Source organism: Epinephelus moara, chromosome 10, assembly GCF_006386435.1.
Source record: "Epinephelus moara isolate mb chromosome 10, YSFRI_EMoa_1.0, whole genome shotgun sequence".
In the NCBI taxonomy this organism is placed as follows: domain Eukaryota; kingdom Metazoa; phylum Chordata; class Actinopteri; order Perciformes; family Serranidae; genus Epinephelus; species Epinephelus moara.
In genome coordinates, this window is record NC_065515.1 from 9,625,735 (window position 1) to 9,651,460 (window position 25,726).

General features: G+C 41.7%; 1 protein-coding gene across 1 annotated transcript in view; it reads left to right on the forward strand.

Annotated features, from left to right (window-relative positions):
* Positions 1-602: 602 nt before the first annotated feature.
* tgfbr3 (transforming growth factor, beta receptor III) overlaps positions 603-25,726 on the forward strand; it is a 99,674-nt gene continuing 74,550 nt past the window's right edge. The window contains exons 1-2 of the mRNA XM_050054655.1: positions 603-818; positions 4,895-5,054. Coding sequence (XP_049910612.1) covers positions 4,994-5,054 — 61 coding nt within the window. The 5' untranslated portion in view covers positions 603-818; positions 4,895-4,993. The remainder of the gene's footprint in view (positions 819-4,894; positions 5,055-25,726) is intronic.

The window sequence follows — 25,726 nt, forward strand, 5'->3', positions numbered from 1 at the left end:
TGGAATTTCTTGCAGTAATGAAAAAATACTGGCAATCATGTCCGCCTGGCACAAACCACATGTTTTGGACAGCTGTGAAGTGACAGAATGTCCCAGCATCATGGTTCTTATATTACCAGATTCCAGAGAGTCTCCCCTCTTCATATATGGCAGAATATGTCAACTTCCAACTTGCTATGGTGAGAGCTATAGTAACATGGATTTGTTTTTTTCATTGATATAAAAATTAATATAAAATACAGGCACATAGAAGGACATGGAATGATGGCAAATCTGGTCTCCTATATACGAATTTCATGTTCATTGGTCAGTCTGAACATTTGGTTGAGTGTTCCTTTTTTTCACAAATCCAAGGTGGCAACCCTAGTCTTGGGAGGATATTGTGAAGAGACTCATTACTTTCAAATGAAGGTAACTAGTGATACTGAGAGTAACTTGCCCAACACTGTTGATAGGTAAGAAGAAGAGGCTGGAGGACCTCCTGACAGTCCTGCAGGGGCTCCTGAGGAGACCGTGCACCCAGCTTTGGGAAGCTCTGCAGCAGCAGCTCAGCCTCCTCCCTCTAAGCCCCGCCCCCAGATGAAGCCCCGAGTAAAAAGGCAGATAGATAGTAAACTGTTTAAAACCGTGAGCGAGAGGGGCTGTTTACCCACACTGTGGCAACATATCACGTCAGCTTCCTCCGTGACCGCAGTTTCCTCCAAACAACGGGATGGTGTGAACATCCAGAGGAGAGAAGAACAACTTTCATATCCTCACCCACCGGAGCGACTTCTACTTCAACCAAGTTTACTTGGGCACTTTCTGGAGACTGCATGGTACGTTTTAAGCAGCTAACGCTATCTGTAGTGACAGCTTAGCTTGTTTCTTTAAAACTGTGGTCTATCTGAAGGCTGTCAGTGAACACAATGTCTGTTAATAATGTTAAAACAATCTCTTCCAGCTCTCCGTGTTGACTTAACCGCCCATAAATCCAGCTGAACATCTGTCTCCTCACTTCTGCGCTGCTTCTTGCTTTCCGTCTTCAAGCTAACTTCAAGCTAAGTTAGTAGTTAGCATGTTCATGTTCACTTTACTACAGTTTGGGTCATGTTTTAGTTGAAAACAGGAAATAAAGAGGGAGCACAGGTGAACAGAGTGTGTTGCAGAGGTGTTGCCCTCAGACAGAGAACAGCACGCTCTCTCAGTCCTGTGTGATGAAACGTGACTGTGACAGCGGAACCGTGCGTGTAATGTATTTTAGATTAAAGCTGCACTAGTCCAAAGACACTCGCTTATTCGCACATGACAGTGGAAACTGCCTGCGATTAAAGATGAGATGAATTGCTCTGTGTTTAAAGGCAGTGTTGCTGTGGCAGAGGATAATGTTGGTGTTTGTTTTGCACCCTGGAGGAACTGCAGAGTGTGGATGAATTTAATTAATTAGCACCTCTTAATAATGTTAATTGTCTGATGCGTTACACTGAGGAATTGGCACTGACTTGAGGTCAGCTACAAAACAGTAGGAGTGGGGGAAACATACATAAAGCATGGCGATATATTTGTGTGGCATGATCTTATCTTTATTAAATGAATTATTAATATTACAAATACAAATCAAACTTGTGGTAGCCTACTAGAATAACATATGCAACTGCTTTTTCAGTCCACTAGATGCATTTTGCTGCAATAAAAACAACTGAAGTGAGATGCACAGATAAAAACTTTGTCATGTAAGATAATGCAGATGTTGACAAAGTCTTCCTTCTAAAAAGTTGCAGCATATCGCAACCCATTTAAAATGACAATCTAATATGGTATTGTGACTGATGCATGGTGATAATATCGTATCATGGGGCCTCTGGTGATTCCCACCCCTACAAAATGAAGCTGCAAGCTACATAGAAATCAGAATGCCAAGTATTTATTCATTAATCGACTGATTCTCTGATAAATCGGTGAATCCTTGAGTCTGAAATTTCCGAAAACAACAGGAAAAAAATCCAAAGGTGATGTTTACATATTGCTTGTGTCGTCCTTAATCCAGACATACAAATACCTTTGTTGTCTTTGTACATATACAATGAGATTCAGTGTGTTGTACCAAGCTACATCAGAGGAATAACATAAGAATATCAAATATATATATGTATATGTATGGATAGCAAGGATAAATATGCATGACGGTAGAAAAGGGAGTAAGATGTGTGTTTAATGTTTGTGCATGTGTCACAGTTCTAGGTGGATTTGAGACTGAGCACAAGTGACTTTAAAGTGGCAGCGCAGTTCTTAAACAGTCTGTTTACCTTATTTTATTCATTTTGCAACGGTGCAAAACAGAGAAAGGCAGCAAATCCTCACATTTAAGACGCCAGAACAAGTAAAAGTTGGTCATTTTTGCCAAAACTCCCCCCCAAAAAAACTAAATGAATGCAATGATTAAATGATTCTGAAAGTCATTCAACTCATCGTTCCAGCTCTACTTTAAGACACTGGATATCTACTTACACTTAAAAGTCACACACACAAGTATTATGACTACTGCACACCTGACTTACCACTTGTTTTTAAGTTGATCATAGTAACAGCATGTGTTAAGGACCATCTGCATGGTGACTCAGTTGGCAAAGATGGACGTCATGCACAGGTGTTTGGGTGTAAATTCAGCCCAGTATGTCAAACCACATGTTGTTTCAGGGCACTGAGGTGTGTGGGCACAGGGTCTCTTGCTCTGTTAGAAACGAGGCTGTGATAAAGACTTGAAGTCAGTCAGTCAGTCAGAGTGTTGCTTTAGCGATGGAACCGGAGTGGGAGGTTTGGTGGTTTGTCAGTCTTGAGCCTGTTAGAAAAGAGCTTATTTGAGGTGCTTTAACCAGGTCATAGGACCACATGAACATGTACATGTCTTATTACGCAAACTGGTGTCAGATTAGTAAGTCTTAACATCTTACTCACGAGCCACAAGATGCAGTGTGTAACACACACACACACCTCAGCCTTTTGTGTCGCTACTCTCCTCACTCATGCCTCTGTGATTACAAGAACATAGTATATGCCCTCTGGACCTGACAACACTAAACTGCAGTGTATGCGTACGTGATGACACAGATATAAGCCAGGCCTTTAACACTGAAGTGACCACAAGTATGCGGCTTGGTTTCAGTAACGCGCTGTGCATTCAGTCTGGGGTCTGCGTGTTGCTGATGTACTTTCCAGATCGTCTTTGGGTGAAATAGTTGCTCGGCTTAGACGGTCAGGGTTGAAGAGAAGTCACATGAGGTGATTTAAGTTGTTGCTGCAACAAAACCTGCAGCACCGTGGCGTGGAGTAAAACCTGTACACTCAACCCCAAACAAGTAAGAAAAGGGGAAGCTTTGTTGCCCCATAATTAACATGAACATTTTAAATCCTGTGTAATCTTTTAATAAGAACACCTTTCACATTAGGTCTTTAAATCTTCAAACCCGGTCTTAACCAACAGAGGAAGATACTGCTTTCTTTCAGTCTTCCTAAATGCCTCTTTCCTTTGATTTGGTCTCTGCCTCACAGAAGGTATTGCAACACAGTTTACCTTGGTTCAGTCAGCGAGGAGATGAAGGTCACAGAGAGGCATAAATCAAACGGAGGGCACTGGCTCTCCTTGACTAGCTGAAAGTGTAATATTTGTCATGATCTTCCAAAATGACTTCCCAGCCCCTGCAGCTGCCGCACAGTCAAAGGCCCTTTTGTCCTGTGCACGCTGCTTGCACTGCAGAGCGATGCACCTTAGAACTTTATGCATCACTTCCCATGCACGCTGTATGGTTCACCACGAGTTAGATAGCTGCACATCTGTTTTCCTCCACGCGGCACTGTACTACGGGTGCAATTCCTGTCACAGCGCCTTTACCTTGTGGTTTTGACATGCGACTCGAGTTACAGTTACAGTGTTGTCGTGAGAATCTGATGTGAGAAGTAGTGTGTTTAACATTTTCAGTGGACCACATCTTTCTAAAAAAATGTTTTGGTTGTGGCTGCAAAACATGCTCTGTAACATGCCGTTTGAAATGACTCTCCAATTGTATCAATTTAATGTTTTAATAATCTAATGTTGAACCTTGTTTTACCATTTAAAGAAAACACGAGCCAAGATTATTTGAATGGTGAAGCTCTTGACATTATTTTGGATATAACAAGCCTGGATTTTACAGCTGTATGTGTCAGAATGCTTCCTGAAGTTGTGTAAACCCTCTGCTTCCCTACTCTGATCCTCAGACCTCTCTGACTTGATGCAATGGCAATGTGAAACCAGAAATTAAAGGTCCACCGTGTAGGACTTAATGACGTCTATTGGCAGAAATGGTATATAGTATTCATAACTATGTTTTCATTAGTTTAAAATTAAAATATAGGAATCATTGTGTTTTTGCTACCTTAGAATGAGCTGTTTATATCTACATAGGGAGCATGTCCTCATCATTTTTGCCACTTTTTGTCAGTGTTTGAGTTTAGATTTCTAAAGTTAAAGCTTAAGGCGAGGTCACGCTGATTAGCGCGGTGGTACTAAGCTGCTTACTCAAGACCCCAGTGGAGCATTTAGTGTTTCCTGACGCTCTCAATTTAAGTATAGTAATAACCTGTGGCGTGGTCCAAAGTGTTTGACACCCAGCGAGCCAGTCAGCTGTCCCACACTCCTCACACACACTGCCTGACCGTGGGCACGGGAAGGTGTGTGCGGCACGGTCCTTTGAAGCATGCCTGACCCCCAATTAACCTTCCTGGATTAATCCCCTGGTCTCCAAACTGTTGCTTCTCTTGTCTCATCTCATCACTGCTACAGGGTGTATTAAGCAGAGCCCAGTTCCCTGCTGTTTGTCCACGCTTAGCACAACCTCCTGCTTCTGGTTGACTTTCTCTACGGTTGTTCACTTTGCAGCTGGGGCTTGAAGCTGACTTCCTGCAGACTGCTTCATAGAGAGGGAAACCTTTGTGAGAAGGCCTGTTCGCCCACCATCCTCATACTGGAAGCTACAGGATGGCGAGAAGATTCCCCGTTCCCTTGTTACTTCTTGCAATATGCTGCCTGGCATCTGCAGGTAAGTTCCTCTCTCTGTTTAGCTACATGTGAAACTAATAGAGTTATCAGATACACACCCATACAAATAACTCTCACTGGCAGGAGCCAAAGGCAAACCCATGCAACTCTGGCATCCGGAATAAAAGATATTGACTATGCACCAAGCCTTGCAGGGCTGTGATGTTAGACAACCACAGCTTTGCCCATACTCGGGGATTTTCCACTGTTTCTCCCAGCATGCCTTTCTAGACAGTGCTTGTCAGAGGCGTGAGTAAGAGGGATTTACATTTAAGAAAGTGCTGACAAGTTCAATCTCAGAATACAAACACTCAGCAGGCCTACATGTATCTGTCAGATTGATTGGAATGAGGCTCAGATGCTGCCAAATAACTTGTAATTTACAGCCGTTAAACTGGCAAACATAAGAGCGAGAGAAAATAAGCAAGCAGGCTGCTACAAAGGTGAATACAGGAAGTGGAGGTACATTATCAGTGTGTCATATCAATTCATGTAAGGCTCTGGATGATGTCCCTTGCTGCCACACAACTCTCCCTGTAAGAACTACATCTAATTGATAAGAAATACTTCACCTCTCACTTTGAGGAATGTGCATGCTACCTGTGACCTTTTATACTCCACCCTGCTTTCTCAGTAACCTCCATCTTCTTTTGCTCTCCTTGTGTCTGTACATTACTGAGATTGTTTCTGCCCCAAGAGGCAGTGACTGACTTCTTAGTCACTACACCGAGATGTGGGAAATAGCTAATCTAATAATAATCCCTATAAAAGTAAATGTCCATTTTGTTATTCCTCTAACGATTAATACCAATAAATGGTGATTCAACTCACTTTATTATAGCTTTTAAGACGCGGCTTCAAACACCTGGTGTAGACTATTAGACACCTGGAAACATGTCCACCACACAGTGAGTGTGGTTTTCCTTCGGCACAGTGGTGCTTTGAGCTAAAGGCTAACATCAAACTGACACACTTGCAATGACAGCACCAATATGCAGGTGTTTAGTTTAGTTTAGCATGTTAGCACCTTAACATTTAGCCTAGTAATTAGCACTAAATACGAAAGCTATGTTTCAGTTCCATCCAGTCCTCTTTAGAGATAAATATATAGCATAGGTTGTGCACAATAGGATATAATAAGGATGTGGGACACAGCAAAACAAATCCAAACTAAACCTAAACCAAATTATTGGTCACACTGACATTTTGACTTGATGACAGCAGAGGATCACCAAAGTCGTAACGATTCATCCTTTGAGGGACCTGAATGTCTGTAGTGAATTCATAGCGCTCTAATAGTTGTGGATACATACCATTATTAATCAAAAATTTCATTTGGATACATCACCTGGGGACTTTAAATGTTTGTACAACATTTTAAAGCAAGCCTTCCAATATTTTTGGAGACGTTGCACTCTGAACCAAAAAGGAGGATTGTTTTAACATAATAACTTCATGCTAATGTTATGTTTGGCATGTTAATACAAATGCTAGTAATGCACCATTTTATCCGCCAAACATTGGTATTATATCAGACCACATCTTCACAGTTGGTGCTTTCCCTTAGAAATGTCAGATTTCAGCCAAATTCATTTTAGCAACAAAAATACAACATGTAAAAGTTTAATTGAAAATGATCTCAACGTTTCCCCCAACAGTCGTGACACAGTTATTTGAATGAAAACAAATTCATTTCTAATCTAATTTAATTTGTTATTGCAGAAATAAGTGAGAAGTTGGGCTGTGGTTGTGGATTTTGGATATTATTAGAGTAATAGACTTGCACTTGTATAGCGCCTTTCCAGTCTTCTGACCACTCAAAGCTCTTTTACACTGTGATTTACATTCACCCATTCACACACACTTGTGGCCAAGGCTACTGTCCAAGGTGCCACCTGCTACTCAGTTTGTTTTTTAGACATTCATCTCGGGATTAGTATCTTGCCCAAGGATACTTTGACATGTTGCTGGGAGGAGCCGGCAATCAAACTGATGATCTTCTGATTAGTGGACGACCTGCGGAGGAATTGTTCCTGTCCCAACAAGTCCTCCAACCTATATGACCAAATAGGTAGTTTGTTTCTACCCTCTAATACGACCCACTGGAGTGGTTTCTAAATTAGGGCTTCTACTCATGGCAGAAGATCAACACGCCCTCATATCTAATGTCAGCATAGGCAGTATGCCAGTGAATCCCAAAATGACATATATGATTGTTAATGGTCGCAGTTTTAAACACGTGGTTCATGTTGTAAAACGGTTGCAGTTTGGTAAGGTAACAAAACTACTTGATTACTTTTAGGGACACACAATAAATTCGGCTCGTCATTGGTATCGGCTGATATTGGCTTTAAAATGAACTATTAGAATCAACCAACATGCTTTTCTTTAATTTGCACAATGAATAAATATTACAGACATTTACAAGCTTTGTATTTCATGTCTCGTTCTGCTGGTGGGCCATCACGAGAAGAGTATGCATGCATAATATGATGTTAATTCCACAACAGAAGAGACTTGATGATCACTAAAATAAGGTGGGGAAAAAGTGGATATATCTATCGGTATTAGTTATCGGCAAATTAAGTTGTTATATATCAGTGTATTGGATATCGGCCAAAAATCCAATGTCGTGCATCCCTAGTTAGCTTAAGGAAAAGATCATGGTTTGGGTTAAAAAAATACGTATGATGCACAAGTTATGTATACATACATAGTTTAAATTAACTTGCATACAAAGGTAGGTTTCACACAAACAGCAACCTCCTGGGTTAAAGTCCTGTTTTTGTTTGACCCGTCCATCAACCCTGACTTCCTCCTGACTTAGACTTAGACTGTCACTTTTTATACTACATCACCTGACTCCTGTGCTCCTGTCATAATTATGACCGCCAGGACAGGTCGTGGCCTCACAGTAAACATAAATATGGGTTGTAATAAGCTGCTTGTACAAACCTATAGGGTTGTTTTTGTCAACACTGGCTTCAGAATTCAGCAGCGGTTTTCATCGCTTGTTAACTTGACCAAAATATTCAGTTTTCTTACATAAGCCTGACAGACCCAGAGTGTGATGAAAAAGTTGGCACTGATCTGGCACAAACCACACCGAGAATTTAGTGTAGCCAGATTCCTCTTTTCCATTTTTCAGATTGCGAGATGTCCTGTTTACTGAGACGGGTTTCACAATATACGGCTTCGGACTTGAACTCACTTCAGCTCTAATCTGCAGCATCTCGTGTTGTTTTTCTGTGGTAGCTCAAGAATAATTACCCGGTAGGAGGCATGCTACATATCCAGCGGTCCAAAAAAAAGTGTACGCATTTTTCATGCCTTCAGTCTGCCGCCATAGGTTATTATTTCAAAAGTTCTTCTCTATTCCCTGGAGGTTTAAACCGCACTCCAGAGAGCTGACTTTTACTCAAACAATAGCAGTGTATTCAGTGTGTGCTGTGGGTAGAGCAAACATAATTTCTCCCACAATGCCAGGATCTCTAACACAATGAAGGCACGTATAAGTTTTCCTCTAAATTCTTCCTCATACGGCACAGTGCATTGTTGTACTGTGTCACAAGGGACAGATATTTACAGTTGGACAACCAAATGCCCTTTCCCCCTAAGTGCACTGGCAGCGAGTGTGCTAAGTGATTTGTGGACAAATCTCAAGATGGCCCTGACTTGATTCTTGAACAGGTAATAGGCAGTCTAGTTGATATGTTTTTTAAGAATAAAAGACATTCTTCCACCTCCATTTGGCCAAATTAGCTTCAGTTTTTTGCACGTAGCTTATTAAATTTGTCATCTTTTTTTTCACACCACCACTTCAGCCTATCTTTCACCTCTTTCTTTTTTTCTGACTATTTCTATCATCTCGCAGCATCTGTGTAAACAGTCACATCTGCCCTCTAAACTTGTCAGGAGAGCTCTTACGTAATGTTTAGATTAGTCTGCAATGAGTCTTCTCTCAGCGTAATGCTATCCAGGATCTGGGCCTCCCATAACTCTTAAAAGTCAGACCGAAAGCACCTTGACGTCCATATTTCAAGGCTCTGTTCTGCTGCTTCACTCGATTTTTTTTTGATTTTTTTTGCTGTTTATAGCTTTTTTCTTCCATATCCTTACTACCATTTTGTGGTTGCCTTTCCTCAGCCTGCCAGAGCGGTTATTTTGTGAAGGATATATTGTGGACATTTGGGCAGAGTTTGGGTTTCGCTGTGAAATAGAGTCTTGTAGCAGCCATGCCAGATATTAATTTGAGGCACTTGCCAGAAACAGCACCGGCAGGATGCTGGTCACACCGGAGGCACAACGCCGGGCTGGTGACTCACTGAAAAACACACCAGCATCATTGACGGCAAAAGTACTTTCTCCTCCTCCTATAGCCTTTCCTGATATTACTTAAGGGGCGGTGTGATGAATGATGGTGCTATTAGTGCGAATCTGTCCTCAGCTGCTCATTGTGGAAGCACACAGTCTTAAAACTGGGGTTGTTAAATAAAACAATGACTGGAAAAGGGAATTGACTTGTGCTTATATTCACAGCGTATATGTTCAACTTTTTACAGTTAAGTAAACAACTTTCTCTCTGTCTGCATTTTTGTATACTCTTGGCAGACAACAGTCACTGTGATGCCAAGAGCGGTCTTAATGTTCTTTCCCCACACAGTTGAGCAAAAGGTTCGTCTTTATATCCACAGTTCTTATAGGGCCAGCAAGAGGGGGACTGCCAAAATGCATTGTGCAACCGCTGTAATCTGAGAGGTGGGGTAGCCAGGGGGAGGAGAGAGGCAGGCGCAGGCGTGGGTCGTCTGGTCCAAATTGACACACTCCACACACGTACAGCGTGCCAAACCGACAAAGTCCCTTCCAGCATGCTAAACCAGATGTTGCCCTGTGATTCATGCGAGGAGCCGGAGCAGCGCAGCACAGAGGCAGTGCGCTGCTAGGCAGAGTGGTTGGGATGTTTACATAGCAACGGGAGTCCCGTGTGTGTGTAATTACAGGTCTGCTCTCCCCCATGGTGAGGCCTTTATCTTAACAGCGCTGTCAAGGAGGAGGCAGCCATGCTGGCCCTGTTTATATCTGTTGCTTATTGAATAAAGGTCACCCATCTTAATTAACAGCACTGTATAAATTAGATTATAGAATATTTACTTTGATTTACTCGCGCTTACTCCCTGACACACACACACACACACACACACACACACACACAAGGAAGACGACCTGAATGAGCTGCAGCAGGCAGGTCTTTACAGATCGACTCGTATCTCCGTCCAGCTTCATCATATCTTGTCAGCCTCCCGTTAAGAGGAAGCTTACGCAAATCTGCAGGAGTAACCCGAATCCCGCCCCCTTCCCTCTCTCCCACTCTCTCTCTCTCTCCGTGTCTCCGTAGTTCCAGTAAGCAGGCGTGTAAATAATTTGGTCAAAGCCAGTAATGGGAGACAGCTGGAGTGATCGTGCGTTTTCCATAGTGTTTCATAGCCCTATGAAAAAAAAGCCACTGGAGCTGGGGAGAGTTAGAGTACGAGAGTTATGCGGAGTGTGACTTCATTGAAGAAAGAGAGAGTAATTGTAGAAAGTGGACTCCCTCTATTCAGATAACCTTAAGAAGCAGTGCGAAGAATTATATATTGTTTGAGGTGTAGTTTCATTTTTTCAGTCACAACCACTGTGAGTTTATTAAAACTTGAGTTGCTTAATCACTTCGCAGAGGTGCCAAGTTTTGAGTGCGTTACTCTTTATCTGCAAAATAAGCCCTAATATGGGATTCTCACTGACGGCTTCCAGGTGGTGTCTTTCATCAGACCTGCCCCTCCAGGGGCCTCACCTTCCCCACTCCTTTTCCACCAGATGAGTCCTGCTGAAAGACCATGTCCCAATTTTGGAATGGCCCTTTGGAAAACAGGAGTGTCTGTCCAAAAAATGACAGCAGGCCCTTTACTTTGGCCTAAATAACAGATATTTGGGTTAGATCACAAACACACTCAGTTGGAAATGCTCTGTTTTTCCACTTGTATTTCACAATTTGATTTCAGATAACTAATAGAAACACTAGTTTGGGTCTGTTTGTTTTAGAAATAAAATAACCGGTACTGTAATAGGCTTTTATGGTAGCTGGAATATAGCCTACTGTCATTATGTGAAGCATTTGCACATTAAAGAGAACGAACAAAAAGCTCCACTCATGAAAGTGACAATTTAGTGGCACATCTTTGTGTTGCAAGTTTATAGCATTTCCTCAACATCATGTAAATCATCAGCTATCTTTGTATTTTTATTTTTTACTGAACTTCTATTCATAGTTTTTTATTGTCCGGTGTCTATCTAAACAAACCCAACATTTATCACACTTTCCGTTTGTTAACTGTCCAGTAAAGAGGCCTTCCCAACTTCCTGTGTACGTGTCAATACACGACGAGGCAGCACGGCATTTGACAAGTCATTCTTCTCCTTTGCCCTCCCTTTCCTGAAGATGAAGAACCCCGGAGGAATGTAGTCCCCTCCAGCTTGTGTGAAAACGCTGTCTGCCTTGCCCTTTCCTCACCTCTCTGGCCCCTTCACACTGGGCTCACACACTGGCACAAAGGCCCGGCATTGTTTCACTCTTTGCTTTCTGTTGATGGCAACCTGCTGCTTCTCAAAGGCCCCCATTATCACATCTGAGTGATGATGTTTTTGTAAAATATCACACGATCACAGGAAGGACATCTTTGGGGCTGCTATTTGATTGATGTTAAAACAAAACATCTATGCGCTAAATGTGCAGTGAGCCCAGACCTCTGTTCAATCTGTGGATTTTTCTTGGGTATGGAAGGGTGGGTGTGTCGGTGTAAGTCAATTTGGACATCTAGATTAGAACAGATATGGCTAAGTGTGGCTCTTTTTGACACCCAGATGCAACATCAGTCTGATTAGATTATCCAGTTGAGACATGACATGGATGAAATGTGCAATCATAATTGCAAACCCTGCTTCCAAAAAAAGTTGGGACACTGTGTAAAGCGTGAATAAAAACAGAATGCAGTAATTTGCAAATCCTTTTTTGACCTACACTCGCCGGCCACTTCAACTGCTCATTAACGCAAATAGCTAATCAGCCGTTTACGTGGCATCAAATCAATACATTTAGGCATGAAGACATGGTCAAGAAGACCTGCTATAGATCAAACCGAGCAGCAAAATGGGGGACAAAGGTTATTAAACTGACTTTGAACGTGGCATGGACATTGGTGCCAGACAGGCTGGTCTGAGTGTTTCAGAAACTGCTGATCTACTGGGATTTTCACGCTTTTCACAATTCTGAGAAATCACTGCACTTAAGGGGCAAAGCTAAAACCAGCATTGACTGGCTGTGACCTTTGACCCCCTCAGGCAGCACTGCATGACAAAGTGACATGACCGTATAAAGGATATCACTACATGGTTGTCAGTAGACACAGTTTGTCACTGCATCTACAAACTCAAGTTTCGACTCTACCTTGCAAAGTGAAAGCCATATATCAGCAACACACAGAAACGCCGTCGACTTCTCTTGGCCTGAGCTCATCTGAGATGGACTAACACAAAGTAGAAAAGTGTGCTGTGGACTGATGAGTCCACATTTCAAATTGTTTTTGGAAATCATGGACATTGTGTCCTCCAGGGTAAAGAGGAAAAGGATCATCCAGATTGTTACCAGCACAATGTTCATAAGACACCCCCGTGATGGTATGTACGTGTGTTAGTGCCCATGGCATCACGGGTAACCTGCACATCTCTGAAGGCACCATGAACGCTGAGAGGTGTATACTTGTTTTGGAGCAACATATGCTGCCATCCAGATGATGCCTCTTTCAAAGATGCCCCTGCTTATTCCGGCAAGACAATGCCCAGACACATTCTGCACAGTGTGGCTTGGTAGTTAAAGAGAGCAGGTACTATTTGGACCTCGAGGGGCGGCACTAAGCATGCATTTGTAAATATCACTGCACGCAACTGGATAACACTATGACCAATCAGAACAACACACGGGGTGACGTATACGCTTAGCTTCCAGTGGAGCTAACTGGTAGATTAGACTCTTGCCGTATCCGGTCGGCAAAACAGCAAAAACATCCTTCTTGCAAAGGAAAGATTCGAGGTGCCGTCTTCTGTTCCTCTTTTAGAGAAAAAGCCAAGTCTAACTCATTCATTGTAGCGGTCAAACCAAACAACTGGTGTTTATCCGTAGCCATCTTGCAATGTTTACTGACTGATTCCGGACTTCATCGTCGCAGCGCTGTCGTCATCTGTTTAGCTCGCCTCTGGCCCGCCTATATCAGATAAACCGATGTGATTGGTGCAGCTCGGCTCCAACAGCATGGGTAATGAGCATCATTACTGATTGCCAGAGTGACTCGCTGAGCAAATTCAAATTGTGCTCTCGTGAGAACTCTGGATTTCCAGGGTAGTCCAGACCTGTCTCTCATTGAAAATGTGTGGCACGTTATGAGGCAGCAAAATAAGACAACTGAGACCCCAGACTGTTAAGCAACTGAAGTCTGAATGGAAAAATGTTTCACTTCATCAGTGTCCTCTTTCCCAAACACTTACTGAGCGTTGTTAAAAGAAAAGTTGATGTAACACAGTGGTTAACATGCCCGTCCCCACTTTTTTGGGACGTGTTACAGGCCTTATATTCAGAATTTATCAGTTTAAACTGTACTCAATCGAATATATGTCGAAAAGGATTTGCAAATCATTGCGTTCTGTTTTTATGTATGTTTTATGCAGTGCCCAACTTTTGTGGAATCTGGGTTATAAGTGCATTCTGATTTATGGTGTTGTGTCGGCTCTACAACGTGTTTTCCAACATCTTTACATTCTGTGGCTTTTGGAATTTCCGGACTTAAAGAGAGCAACTCAACAGGCGTCCTTCAAGCTAACAACTAACCTTTTACCCCAGCCCCCCCATATTGACTTTCCATCACTGCTGGCGGATGATATTAAATACTGTAAGTTGAGGGTTTCTGACAAGGCAGATGATCCAACACAAATGAAATGAGGCTGATATGAAGTTGGACAACACAAGTGACCCCAGGGCACACCTCCCTGCATCCCCCACTGGGTTTGAATCTTGGTGAATGCAGATGAACGGGCTGCTCCCGAACCCCCACCAAGCTGCTGTCGGAGAACATGGCTTTTGCAGGCATCTATGATTGATGAGTGAGATGCCCTTGAAACAGCAGGACATACATTTTTCTCCATTGCCTTGTTTAATAAAGAAAGGCACTTCTGCTTGGGTACTTTTAGCACTGCTTAGTACTGCAGTGTGCAGGGTGAGCTGATGGCTGATGCAGTCCACCTATGGTATCTCAGCAAAGTCATGTCATTTAACCCCTGAATAATAATACTGCTACACTTTTTCTGTCATCACCAACCAAGCCTTTACTTGGTCTGGTTCTGGTCAAGGAGTGTCAATGATTCATTTGTATCTGATTGATCCCTGGTAAAGAATTATGGTAAATTGTCGGTGAAGATTCTCAGTCATCCAGGTCATGGTCATCGTTGCCTACGATATTAGCACTTACAATGATGGTAAATATTTTCTAAGTTGTACATCCTTTAAACTCTAAATGGTAAAGCTTTACTTTACTGATGCTGGACCACTTTGTGCAAATGGTCCTTGGTTGGTCTTAAGCATCGACCACATTTTAGTTACACCAACAGCCAGTTCTTGTTTCGTGCCTGTGCTGACAACTTTTTTGTGCTTTGATATTATAGGTCCAGACAGCACATGTCAGCACCCATCAGTAAAGACATACAGTGGTAGCACAGCCAGTAAAGTCTTTATGCACACATGCTCGGTTGTCTCACTTTACACAGTGGCTCCTGTGTTCCTCTGGGATTTAGCCTTGTCATCCATCTCTTCAAAGCCCTCTGATTTATGTCTGCATTTGGAGGTAGAGAGAAATGTGCCCACTTCAATCTCCTCTGCTTGCCCGTGGCTCCGTATGCCGCTCGTAATTGTTCAAGTATGTTTTTCAACCAATGTTGATGGTTTACCAACAGGTGCCGAATTCATCTGTCAGGGCTGATGAATAATAACCAGGCTCACTGTCAGTAACAGTGTTTTACTTAGCCTACATCTCATTGTGCATAATATATCAGCCATTGTGTCTTTATCAATCAGGGATGTTTAATTTAACAAATAAATGTAGACATTCAGGATAAATTTTAATATCTTGGTCATCTTTGAACTTTTTCAAATCTTTCCAATACTTTTCAATTTTTTGTGTTTATTGCCACCCAGCAAATGTTGGTATGCTAACACTAGGTCTGGATATGCGTTCATTGAGTAGGTCTTTGGTTTTCAATTTTGGGGGCCCCTTGCCTAGCTCTGTGTCTCTCTCTGCACACTGGAGACAGTTGACATGTCTGCCCGCACACAAAGAGTGACAGGGCTAACTGATAGCAGCAGGTTTCCTGGTTATTTATGGGTTTTGGACCATCTAACGCCTTAGTTTTGGATGTTAGCTGCCTCTGCTGTGTTAGCTTGATCTAACTGGGCAGAGGTTGAACAGTTTGCGATGAGGAGAGCGGCACTGGAGATGGTACTTCAGCGCTGCATCTAACCTGTGTAACAGAAACACTGAAGTTTATAAGTATACTTACTCTCAAATCCGAAAGTTGGCGGAGCAAGTATGTTTCTGTGTGTCATTTTCACAGCTTTGTAAGACATTGTCTCGGGTTCGGACCCTACTATTATGAGCATTTCCTGACCCTTTCTACCCTGGTTGGGTTGATTGCTTGGTTGATTGCTATTGAAGCTCCGGAGCTCCAAAAATGTCTTTTGGGGCAGCCCTAATACACTAAATTAAGAAGTGGTGATTAGGGATGGGCAGCACAAGCAAAAACACTATTTGAAAATCGTAGCAACTATTCGACAATTTTTCGAAGCATCAAACTAGCTGGTAGCCCATCTCACACCACTGTAGCAATCCTATACTGCCCACGTGCAGTTAGGAGCTGAATTGCATGTCAAATAAAGGGGGGAAATAAGACGGCGAATAGTAATAGTCGCATTAAAAAATCAATTTTTCAAAAATAAAACGACTATTTGAAATTCGAAAATCGTGACCCATTCCTAGTGGTGATATGGTAAATATACCTGTTAAAAGGTTAGCACTGTCAGTGTGAGCATGTTAGCATGCTGACATTAGCATTTAGCTCGAGTCTAGCCTCACAGAGTTTCTACCATGGATGTAGACGCTAAAGGTGCAGACAAACTTCCCGAGTCAGAGAATACAGTACAGTGGTGCAACTATCTTTTTCTTCTCGGCAGACTAGCTGGAGGTGCACACGCCACCAACTGGACTGGAGTGTGGAACAAGAGGTTATATTTTGTAACTGGAGGATGTGCAGTTGGTGTGCTTGCTATGCTTACAGACTCAAGGTCTCGGATGTCCACACAGGGGTCCATGCAAACCCTCGCAGTCTTGGGTGGATGACAACATCTACATCATGTGGACCAAAGCAGACCCTCGCAGGAAAGAACATTCATGTTTTTCCTTTATCGTACCCTCTCCCAAACCTACACGCTTTAATGGCATTTTGTTTTCCTTTGTATCCAGTGCCTTCACTGTAGCTGAAGTTTTTACATCCACAGGGATGTATAGTTATTGTCTGAACACCTGTTAACATACTTACACAGTGGAAAAAAAAAAGCTTTGCCTGTGTATCCACACTTGTGTTTGCTCCACTTCTCCCACACAGATAAAATATAATCCAGTCAAACTGTGGTTTAGCTGTTTTTTCAATTATATGCCAGCTGACAAGATCATGGTTAACGACCAATGAAGTGTGTTTGGGCGATATTGAGCTCCAGACGGGTTTGCAGGATATCTGTCTTCAGATTTCACACTTTGATGGGAGAGTTTACAACTTCCCTAATGGAGCTCGGGCTCACCCTCACCCTCCTCCCTTTTTCCCATTCCAGTTTCCTCCTCTTATGCCTCCAATTCTACAGTCCAGAGATAAATCCTTTTCATAGGCAGGCCAATAAAGTGGACCTACACCACCCTTATGAAAAGCTTTACTCACTTCCTGTAGTAGTGGCTCAAGGTTCAGGGGTGAGTGGGCTGTGCTAATGTCAACACTGCAGAGCTAGTGATTCTTTAGCCCAAAGCCCCTTAGGAAAACAACAGCGGGCAGAATATTACGTTCCCTAAACTGGTTTGCATAGTTCATCGACCATGGGAATCATGCCCTGCAGTAAAAAAGAAAGGAGACCAGAGGATTCATATAATCCTGTAGTTCATATGGGAACAGAGATATCTTAGGTGGAGAGGAGATATATAGAAACAAAGAGGCCCCTTTGTGTTTATTACAATTAAACTGACCTTATTAGGCTGTATCTTTGCATTATTGGCCAGCTGTATTGAAAAGGCATTAAGTTCCATTATTGCCTTTCTCTGCTCCATTGTTTTTTTCCAGACAGGGAATCATGACATTGCTTTATGTGTTGACGTGTGTGAGGTTATCGTCACTGCTTTGACTTTCTGGAATACTGGGAGGGTACTGGGAACGAGACGTGAGGATGTGTATACACACACGGGGGAGGTTCTGTTTGTTTATCTTCGGAAATGGCTTTGTGGGAATATCAGATTTGTCCCTAACTGGCACACAGACTGACATCACTTCCTGTACCCAAATCTTGGCTCGGTGCCGCAGTGTGGAAGGCAACTACTGTACGTGCACTCTTGGGAGGTGTTTATAGCTGGTAAAATAGGAGAAGACTGTACTGACAAATGCGTGTTGCAGCCTGGCAATTTCAGTTTGAAATTTAAAGCTAGTTTTAACATAACAGTTTTATGTCCTGAATAAAGTAAGTTTAAACTTGGAGTTTGACCAGAGCTTTGAAACTGACAGAAGCTTTCATGATACAATATGAATGAGCATTTATTTTTTAAGGAAAACGCCAAACATCCCCTAGTTCCAAGTTTTTTGTTGTGACAGTTTTATGCCTTTCTTTGTCTTTTTTGATATTAAACTAAATATTTCTCGGTGTTTGACTATTGGCGTGCAAAACAAGTCATTTGAAAACCCAGGCCTTTAAAACAAAACATGACACTGTCATAACTATGACATAACACTGTCATGAACTTGTCATAAACATTATGTACATGTCATAAATGTTTATGACTGCTGTCATTAAGTGTCATTCAGTTTTTGTCTTGATTATGACATCTTGACGTTAATAATAATAATACCAGAAGTTGTCTTGACAAATTGACAATAAATTTGTTTGGAATGTCCTGTGATGTGCTTACAATGACAACTTGACATTAACATAAAGACATCTTCTGGTAATGTCATCCTGGTTAATGTCAAGTTGTCATTGTAAGGACATCCCAAACAAATTTAATGTCAACTTGTCATAATCAAGACAACCCAAACAATGTCAACTTGACATTACAAAAACTGAATGACACTTAATGACAGCAGTCATAAACGTTTATGACATGTACATAATGTTCATGACAGGTTCATGACCGTGTCATGTCATAGTTATAACAGTGTCATGTCACTCTTATGCAGATACCTTCAAGTAAAGAGTTACTGATTACTTACCGCATGTTACACTGAATTCGTGAAGAAAACATTGTTTTTTTTAATCCAAAAAACACAAACAGCAGAACTACATCAAAACATCCAAATGACAACCTCACACAACTCTGACAGTGTAAAACATTAGACTTCTGCCTAAGAGCAGCACATCCTGATTGTGCTTCAGCATGTCTTGGGCAGAATTCAAACACACCTGTGTGTCCAGGCCTGCCACTCGGCTGTGCATGAGACTGTTTGTACTAGTATGTTTTTAAGTGTAACGTTTTCGCGAAAAAGCATTTGTCTGGGAGGTACTGAGCATACGACTAAATAAATGAGCACAGATTATACTGCACGAGTTGTGCGAGAGTTTGTCAATGGTTGGTTTGATATAGTTGTGTTGTTGTCAAACGTGTTTCCCATTTATTTCCATTCACGAAGAATGTTTGCCTTTTTGGATTCTCCATTTACTGTTGAGGTGAGAAAAATATTTTCGTTGTGAATTCAGGGTAATATGTGGTGAGTAGTTGTCACACAAATAGTCATTTTGCGGGTGAAGTATTCCTTTAAGAGATCGTAATTAGGCATTTTTCTGTTTTTATGAAATTCTATAGATTCATAGATAATTATTTTTAGTAGCTGAACTTAGCTATTATTGCAGTAATTAGATCTATATCAATGGCTAAGGAGTAGATATATAAAGAGGATAAGAGAAATCTTTGGCACAATCTTTTTTCAGTTATCTCAAAATTGAAAAGAGAACTCAACTTCATGTCAGGAAGTCGCTGTTTAGTAACAGTGTATGCATTATTAGTTTTGATTTTTGTCATCTTCTCAGGAAGATAATTGTGATTCAATCTGTTATGTCGGTGGAGTAATCTCAGATCCTGCGTGACTAATATAAAATGTGTGATAATATGATGTCAGCCGACATGAGAGTGAAGCATTCACTTCACAGTGTTAGTGCTCATGTGGATATATTCAATAAAACTACAGACTCAGAACACTTTGGAGCATTACAAATTTATTACAGCATTATTTCTGTTCCAGCTCCAGACCCTCTTTCTGTTACTGAAGTCATGCTCAGATTCCCCCAAAATACCATGGATCCTCTATAATTGTGATCTCATCCGATTTCACTGATGTTTTTGCAATAGTTTTTAAGTATGTGGCTGGTTTTGTTCCTTTAAAATAACTTGTTCAGGCGGATCGTTTTCAAGAACTGCAAGACAACCAGTAGTCTGCGTAATGTCAGTTTACATAGCGATTGGTTTCTTCCCTTTAAATACCATGTGGTTGCACTTTGAAAAGCTTGTAGTCTGCTGAAAGGTGTAAAAATGAAAGCAGGACTTTCGTTTTATCACTCGCTATAATAGTCTGGGATACAACAAATCTGAAAGAGATATTAGCACTTAAATCATAAAAGAGGTTGCAGTCCAAAAGGAGCATGCCAAAGAATGTGAAAAGTGTCTAGTGACATCACTGTCTGGACCTCACACTGTTTAAATATATCAAAAGTGAGTATTTTTACAGTCTGTCCCTTCTTAATCTGGATTGACTTTGTTCACTTCCTGTTTTACTTCTAACACAATCACAGCTGAGCGTTTTAGGCAATGTAAAACAATAAAAGAATACATGTAATAAAATAAATCCCTCATGCACGTGGTCTTGTAATGCCATATCCAGTGTTGCTCTTAGAGTCAGTCTGTGTATACTCAGTGCTAATCCCCTGAAAAGGTGTAACAGAAGAAATAAACATTTAACTGTGGGTGGTTAGGAGAAAAAGAGGTGGATTAAGGTGCACGTCAGTCACAAGTGTTAAGTATTTCATGTTCGTGTCCTTTACTGCTTGTGTAGAATTAGTCACGCTGTGGTGAACGCTGGTCATGAACTAGGCAGGCAGTTGGATAACCAATAAAAAAAAGTGATAATCCATCATCTAATAGAAAGCATTGTGCACAGAAACCTGCACATTGAGTCTGATGCGTTTTATCGCTCCGTTTGCTTCAGATATTCGCAATATGAGACAAAATGGAAGGACACTTTTGCTCCTTTGCTTTCCCCACTGGAGGCACCTATCTGGCCGTCGCCGCTCTCTGCTTGCGTCTTGCATTTGACACTGTGGCTACCTAAAGTGGCTGAGCTGTCCTCCCTCTCTGTCTCCACAAAGAATATTTATTTACATGTGCACACAAGGATGAGAAATGAGAAAAGTCTTTGGCGATTAGACCCCATTGTGATGTCTTATAGTCCAGGAAGGTGGTAAAGACGTGGTAGATTAGGGATCCCCCCTATGGAGTGATGGTGGTGATGAGATGAGATGAAGAGGAAACTGAGGATCTGTATGTGAGGGGGAGTGGGCTTTTGATGAGCTCATCCTGGGTTCTGGATAAGGTGATGGAGGTGAATGGGGTGGAGAAGGGTGCGATGATTCCGCCTAAAATGACAGCTGGAGAACAGATTTAAAGTTTGGCAGCAGCAACATGAACGACTGAGGGAGATCATGGCAAAGTTTGATTGGCTAACCAGGAGAGGGAGCACCTATAGTCAGCTGATTGGTGGAAATGATGGGATAGAGAGAGAATTGTGAGTGGATATAGCATAAAGAAAATCTTCCTGATTCAACTTACGCTGAGCTTATCTGACCTCACTTTCTCACTTCCACCGAGATGATTTCAGCCGCTTCCAGTATTTGAAATTCAATCGAGTCTTCAACTCTCTTCAGGATTTTCACTTCAACTGATACTCCAACTGTATTTCACCTAAACTGAAACTTCAGGTCCTTTCAGCACCTCACTTCAGTAACTGTAGTCTGCTACTTCTTTTGTTTTCAGGATTTAAACTATTTCAAATGTTTAGCCTTTTCTAGTACAATTGTTCCTGATGTTATATCCATACCAAGCTGCTATATAATACTTCATACTAGCATTTAGTAGCCATCTATGTTGCACAATAAGCCTAATAAAATGTGCAACTGTTTTATAGTATGGTCCATTGTTGACAGGATTCAGTTCTTACTTTTTTTCCCAGAAACTGAGTATCGTTGAGCAGCTATTACCCATTTTAATACCAGTATGTTTCAGCTTTATATGTTGATCATAACCAGTAAAGTGAAGACTATTTAGCTGAAGTGGTTCTGGCAAACTGTAATGGAAACTGGAAAGTGAAAGTGATGATGAAAGTCATTTTTTCCACCCAGAAATCTCCCTCTAACTTCTCACTTTCACAGCGAAAACCACAAACTCCTCTTACACCGTTAGATGTGGTTTTTACACCTGTGACATTAGTCAGAGAGTTATTGAAATGCTGCCTGGTTGCTGACTTCACTGATTTCACTCTTTTACAAGGGCTCATTTATTGTTTAACGCACATTTTGATTAGATTGTGGACATGAGGAGGTATCCTGAGCTGATCTGCAGGAGTCTGGAAGGCAGCCGATAACGAACATCTTTTCATAGACCCTGTTGGCTAAATAAAGATCAATTTCTGATCCTTTGTTTGTTTGCTGGAGGTATACCAGCTGTCAGAAAGGCCCCACTGAGCTCTGACATCTCGTAATCCACAGTGTTGTGTGCATGTAAACCACAGAGCACAACAAGCTGTTGGGTGGTGCCCGCTCTACCTTAGATCGTTTCAAACCTTTTTTTTTTTTCTTTCAGATCTTGAAACAGCATCAAAAATCCCAGCATGCAAAGCTGAAAGGGCAGATTTGAATATGTGAGAGAAGTGTGTTGAATCTCAACAAGGCAAGGCACTTTTAAAATAACAAAATGTAAAGGTTAAGTGTGTAGGATTTAGGGGCAGGAATGGAATATGATATAAAAAGTATGTTTTCTTTAGTGTGTGATGACATGAAAATAAGAGCTGTGGTGTTTTTGTTAGCTGAGTATGAGCTGTTTTTATCTACATAGGGAGCGGGTCCTTGTCTACAGAGGTCACAGTGTTGCGCTGCCATATTTCTACAGTAGCCAAGAACAAGCAAACTGCTTTATTCAGAGTTTTTACCGCTTTTAATCACTTGGTCCATTTGTTTTGGAGAGGAAGAGACCCCTGCACATAATTCGGTTCTTGGTAAAAAACCTCCTGAACAATGAACACTGAAGGAATTTTAACTGGGAGAAGTTTCATCTGGTTGCAACTTGCAACCCTGACCACTAGACGCCACTTAATCCCCCCAAAATCTTACACACTGCTCTTTTTACCTTTCACAACTTTGCAAAACATCACAAATATAGAACCAGATATTTACAGACATTCAGACTCATAACATTCTTTTTCCATACCATTCAAATCATAAGGTTTTTTTGGTGAACGTGACGTGACCTCACAGCTGGTCGGCGAGGAGGGATAATGAGATGTTGATGTTGAGTCTGTTGGGCCGGATCAGGATCTGGCTGTCTTGTCCATGTTAGCTTTTTCTAAAGTCTCGCTGTTGCTGATTTAGCCTGACACAGAGAACGAGGCCCCCTTACTCAGACGTTAACAAAATGAATCGTCAGGATTCAAAGTTAAGAGATTGTAAAGTAGAGTTTTCCAGCCTTTTGTTGTCGTTCAGCTGCAGGCGCAGTATGCGCTGGTTGGCTGGATTGAGATTGATGTGCAGTGTAATGACGGTCTCGGAACATTCATCTTTATGTAACGTACAGTATCTCATATATCATGGATCAGATTTTGCCCAATTCCTGGGGAAATGAAGCATCTCACCACTTTTATTCCAGTGTTTTCAAAATGAATGCTAAGCCCCAAAAGTGCACTGTAATTACCCTGCACCTCCTTTGATAATAGATCATTTTCATGTAATTTGCTGAGGTTTGGGGATATTAGTTTGTAGCTTACCACAATACAGTTTTACAGTAAGTTTACCACAATAATTCAGTACTTAGGAACAAAAAGTGGTAAGCTTCAGGCTACAAAAGGGTCTAAATGGACACAGCAGATTTTTTTTCTACATATTTCAGTGTAGGATATAGTTATAAGGTTACACTCTCCTCCTCTCATCCTTCATACAGTTGTTACTCTCATCTCTGTAAAGACATACAATAAATTTTTGAGATTACTGTTACAGCTGGGGTCTCAGATTTACCATCAGATGTTGCTGTATCTGTTGGGTTAAGGGGGTATTTGTGGTGTAGTCTGCAGAGTGTCTGGGACCAGGCTGGACTTGTTTTTCGGGCAGATTGAACAACAGCTTCTCTCATTCCTCCGCTGTGGGCGTTTGGCCTGGCCAGCTAAAAGGCACTCATAGCAGCTGGACAGGACATACTCTGTGCTCCATCGATGACCGAGGAAAAATGGCGGGAGAGGAGGGCAGACAGAAGCGGGGGAGAGAGGCAGACGGACCAGGTGACAGAAGACACAAAGCTGTGGCAGAGCCAAACATTTTTTCCCTTAAACTCTTTTCTGTCCATCTAGGTTGGAGGTTGATGGGGATAGCATATGTGATAGGATTAGAAATCAGTTAGTTTCATCTTGATAGAACAACTGAATGACTGATGAAGGCCTTTATCATCTTAAAGGTTTATTATAAATGTACAAAGGTCATGTTTAAGGCTCATAGATTTATTATGGATCATCATAGTGTAACGACTGTGTGTCCTTACAGCTCAGATGGAGTCATTTCTGGTGAAAGATTCTTCTATCAACCCAATCTCGTAAAGTAAAAATAAAGGATGGATGATTATTTGGCAAAATGCACAATATATGGAAAATATGCAAAATGACAGGAAATCTGGGCCCAGTTAATAAATGTACATCAATAGTATTCATCAGATAAAATGAATAAACAATAAAAGACCTATAACATTTTTTTCTTGGAAAGTCTTTATTTTCAAATTAACTGATTTAATTAACTTACAAAGTAAATTAATTTGGCACAAGGACTGACAAAAGACCTATGTGACAGTTCAATCAGGAGAGACAAGACAGTCAAGTTAAATCCCAACCATGGAGTCCAGACACTGGTGGAGGTGGTGGATGATGACTCTGAGGCTGCTGACTGCTGAGGCTGATGAATCTGTATTAACTAGGTGGTGATGGGGAGGTGGAGGGCACGCATGACTGCAGCAGGAAAGGACTATGGCAGAGAAAGAACCATATATAAAATGAAGCGCTGTAAGATGATAGGCTGACAGAGAAGGTGTGTCGCTGTGCTGTTGGTTGATTGTGAACAGCTGATGACTCAATTTACAGACCCTGACCGTGACGCCTAGAGATAGTGAGTGAGCATGCATATGAGAATGGCAGGGTGAGAAAGAAAACTTACAGCCTGAGAATAGAAAGTATTGTCTTCCTGTATGAACTTTTGCTAGAGCTCAGATATTGTACTGCATTGAAATTGTAACTCTCTCCTAAATCCAAAAACTAGAGTGCTTAAAGTCAAATTTGTGATGACATCAAGTGTAAAGTCTGGAGCTGCTCCATAGACAGTGCCTTGAGAAATATGTTCGAGATGACATGGAGAGCAGCAAAGGGAATCCTTTGGGTATATGGGAACATTTTCTGTTTCAAAACTGAGAACACCACAGTAAAAAAGGATAATTTGGGTCCACAAAATCAGGCTCGTATTCATTGTTTATCAGGGTTCCTCCTGTCGAGGAAAACCTGGAGAAGTCAAGTTTTCCAGTCCTGGAAAAGTCATGGAAATAGTTAAAAAAAGAATCATTGGAAGTTTTGGAAAAGTCTTAAAATTTTGTTGTATGTAATGAAACTGTTACAGTAATCTTTCTTGCATAACCTTCCACGTAAAGTAACATAACAGCAAATTTATTTTCTGTAGCTGATGGCATAGGCCTCTAGTTTCGCAGACCGGGCGAGGCGGAGGCGCAGCGCAGCGCACCTGCGCTTCGCCAACTGGGTGTGGCCAGGTGGATTTTGCAAGTTTGGCACACCGTGCGCGCTGGCACAGCTACTCCTCTTTCCCAACTCCGTCCCTCCTACCTGCGCAAGTCGGAAAGAGGGAGGAGAGAAGGCGTGGAGTGGGTTTTACACAGCCGATTCACATCAAACCAATCAAATGAGCCCCTCTCCTCGCCCTTAAATGTGCTGCGCGAAGGCGTAATGAGAGTTTACTCAATTCGCCATGGCAGAAGAGAGCAGCAGCGTCAG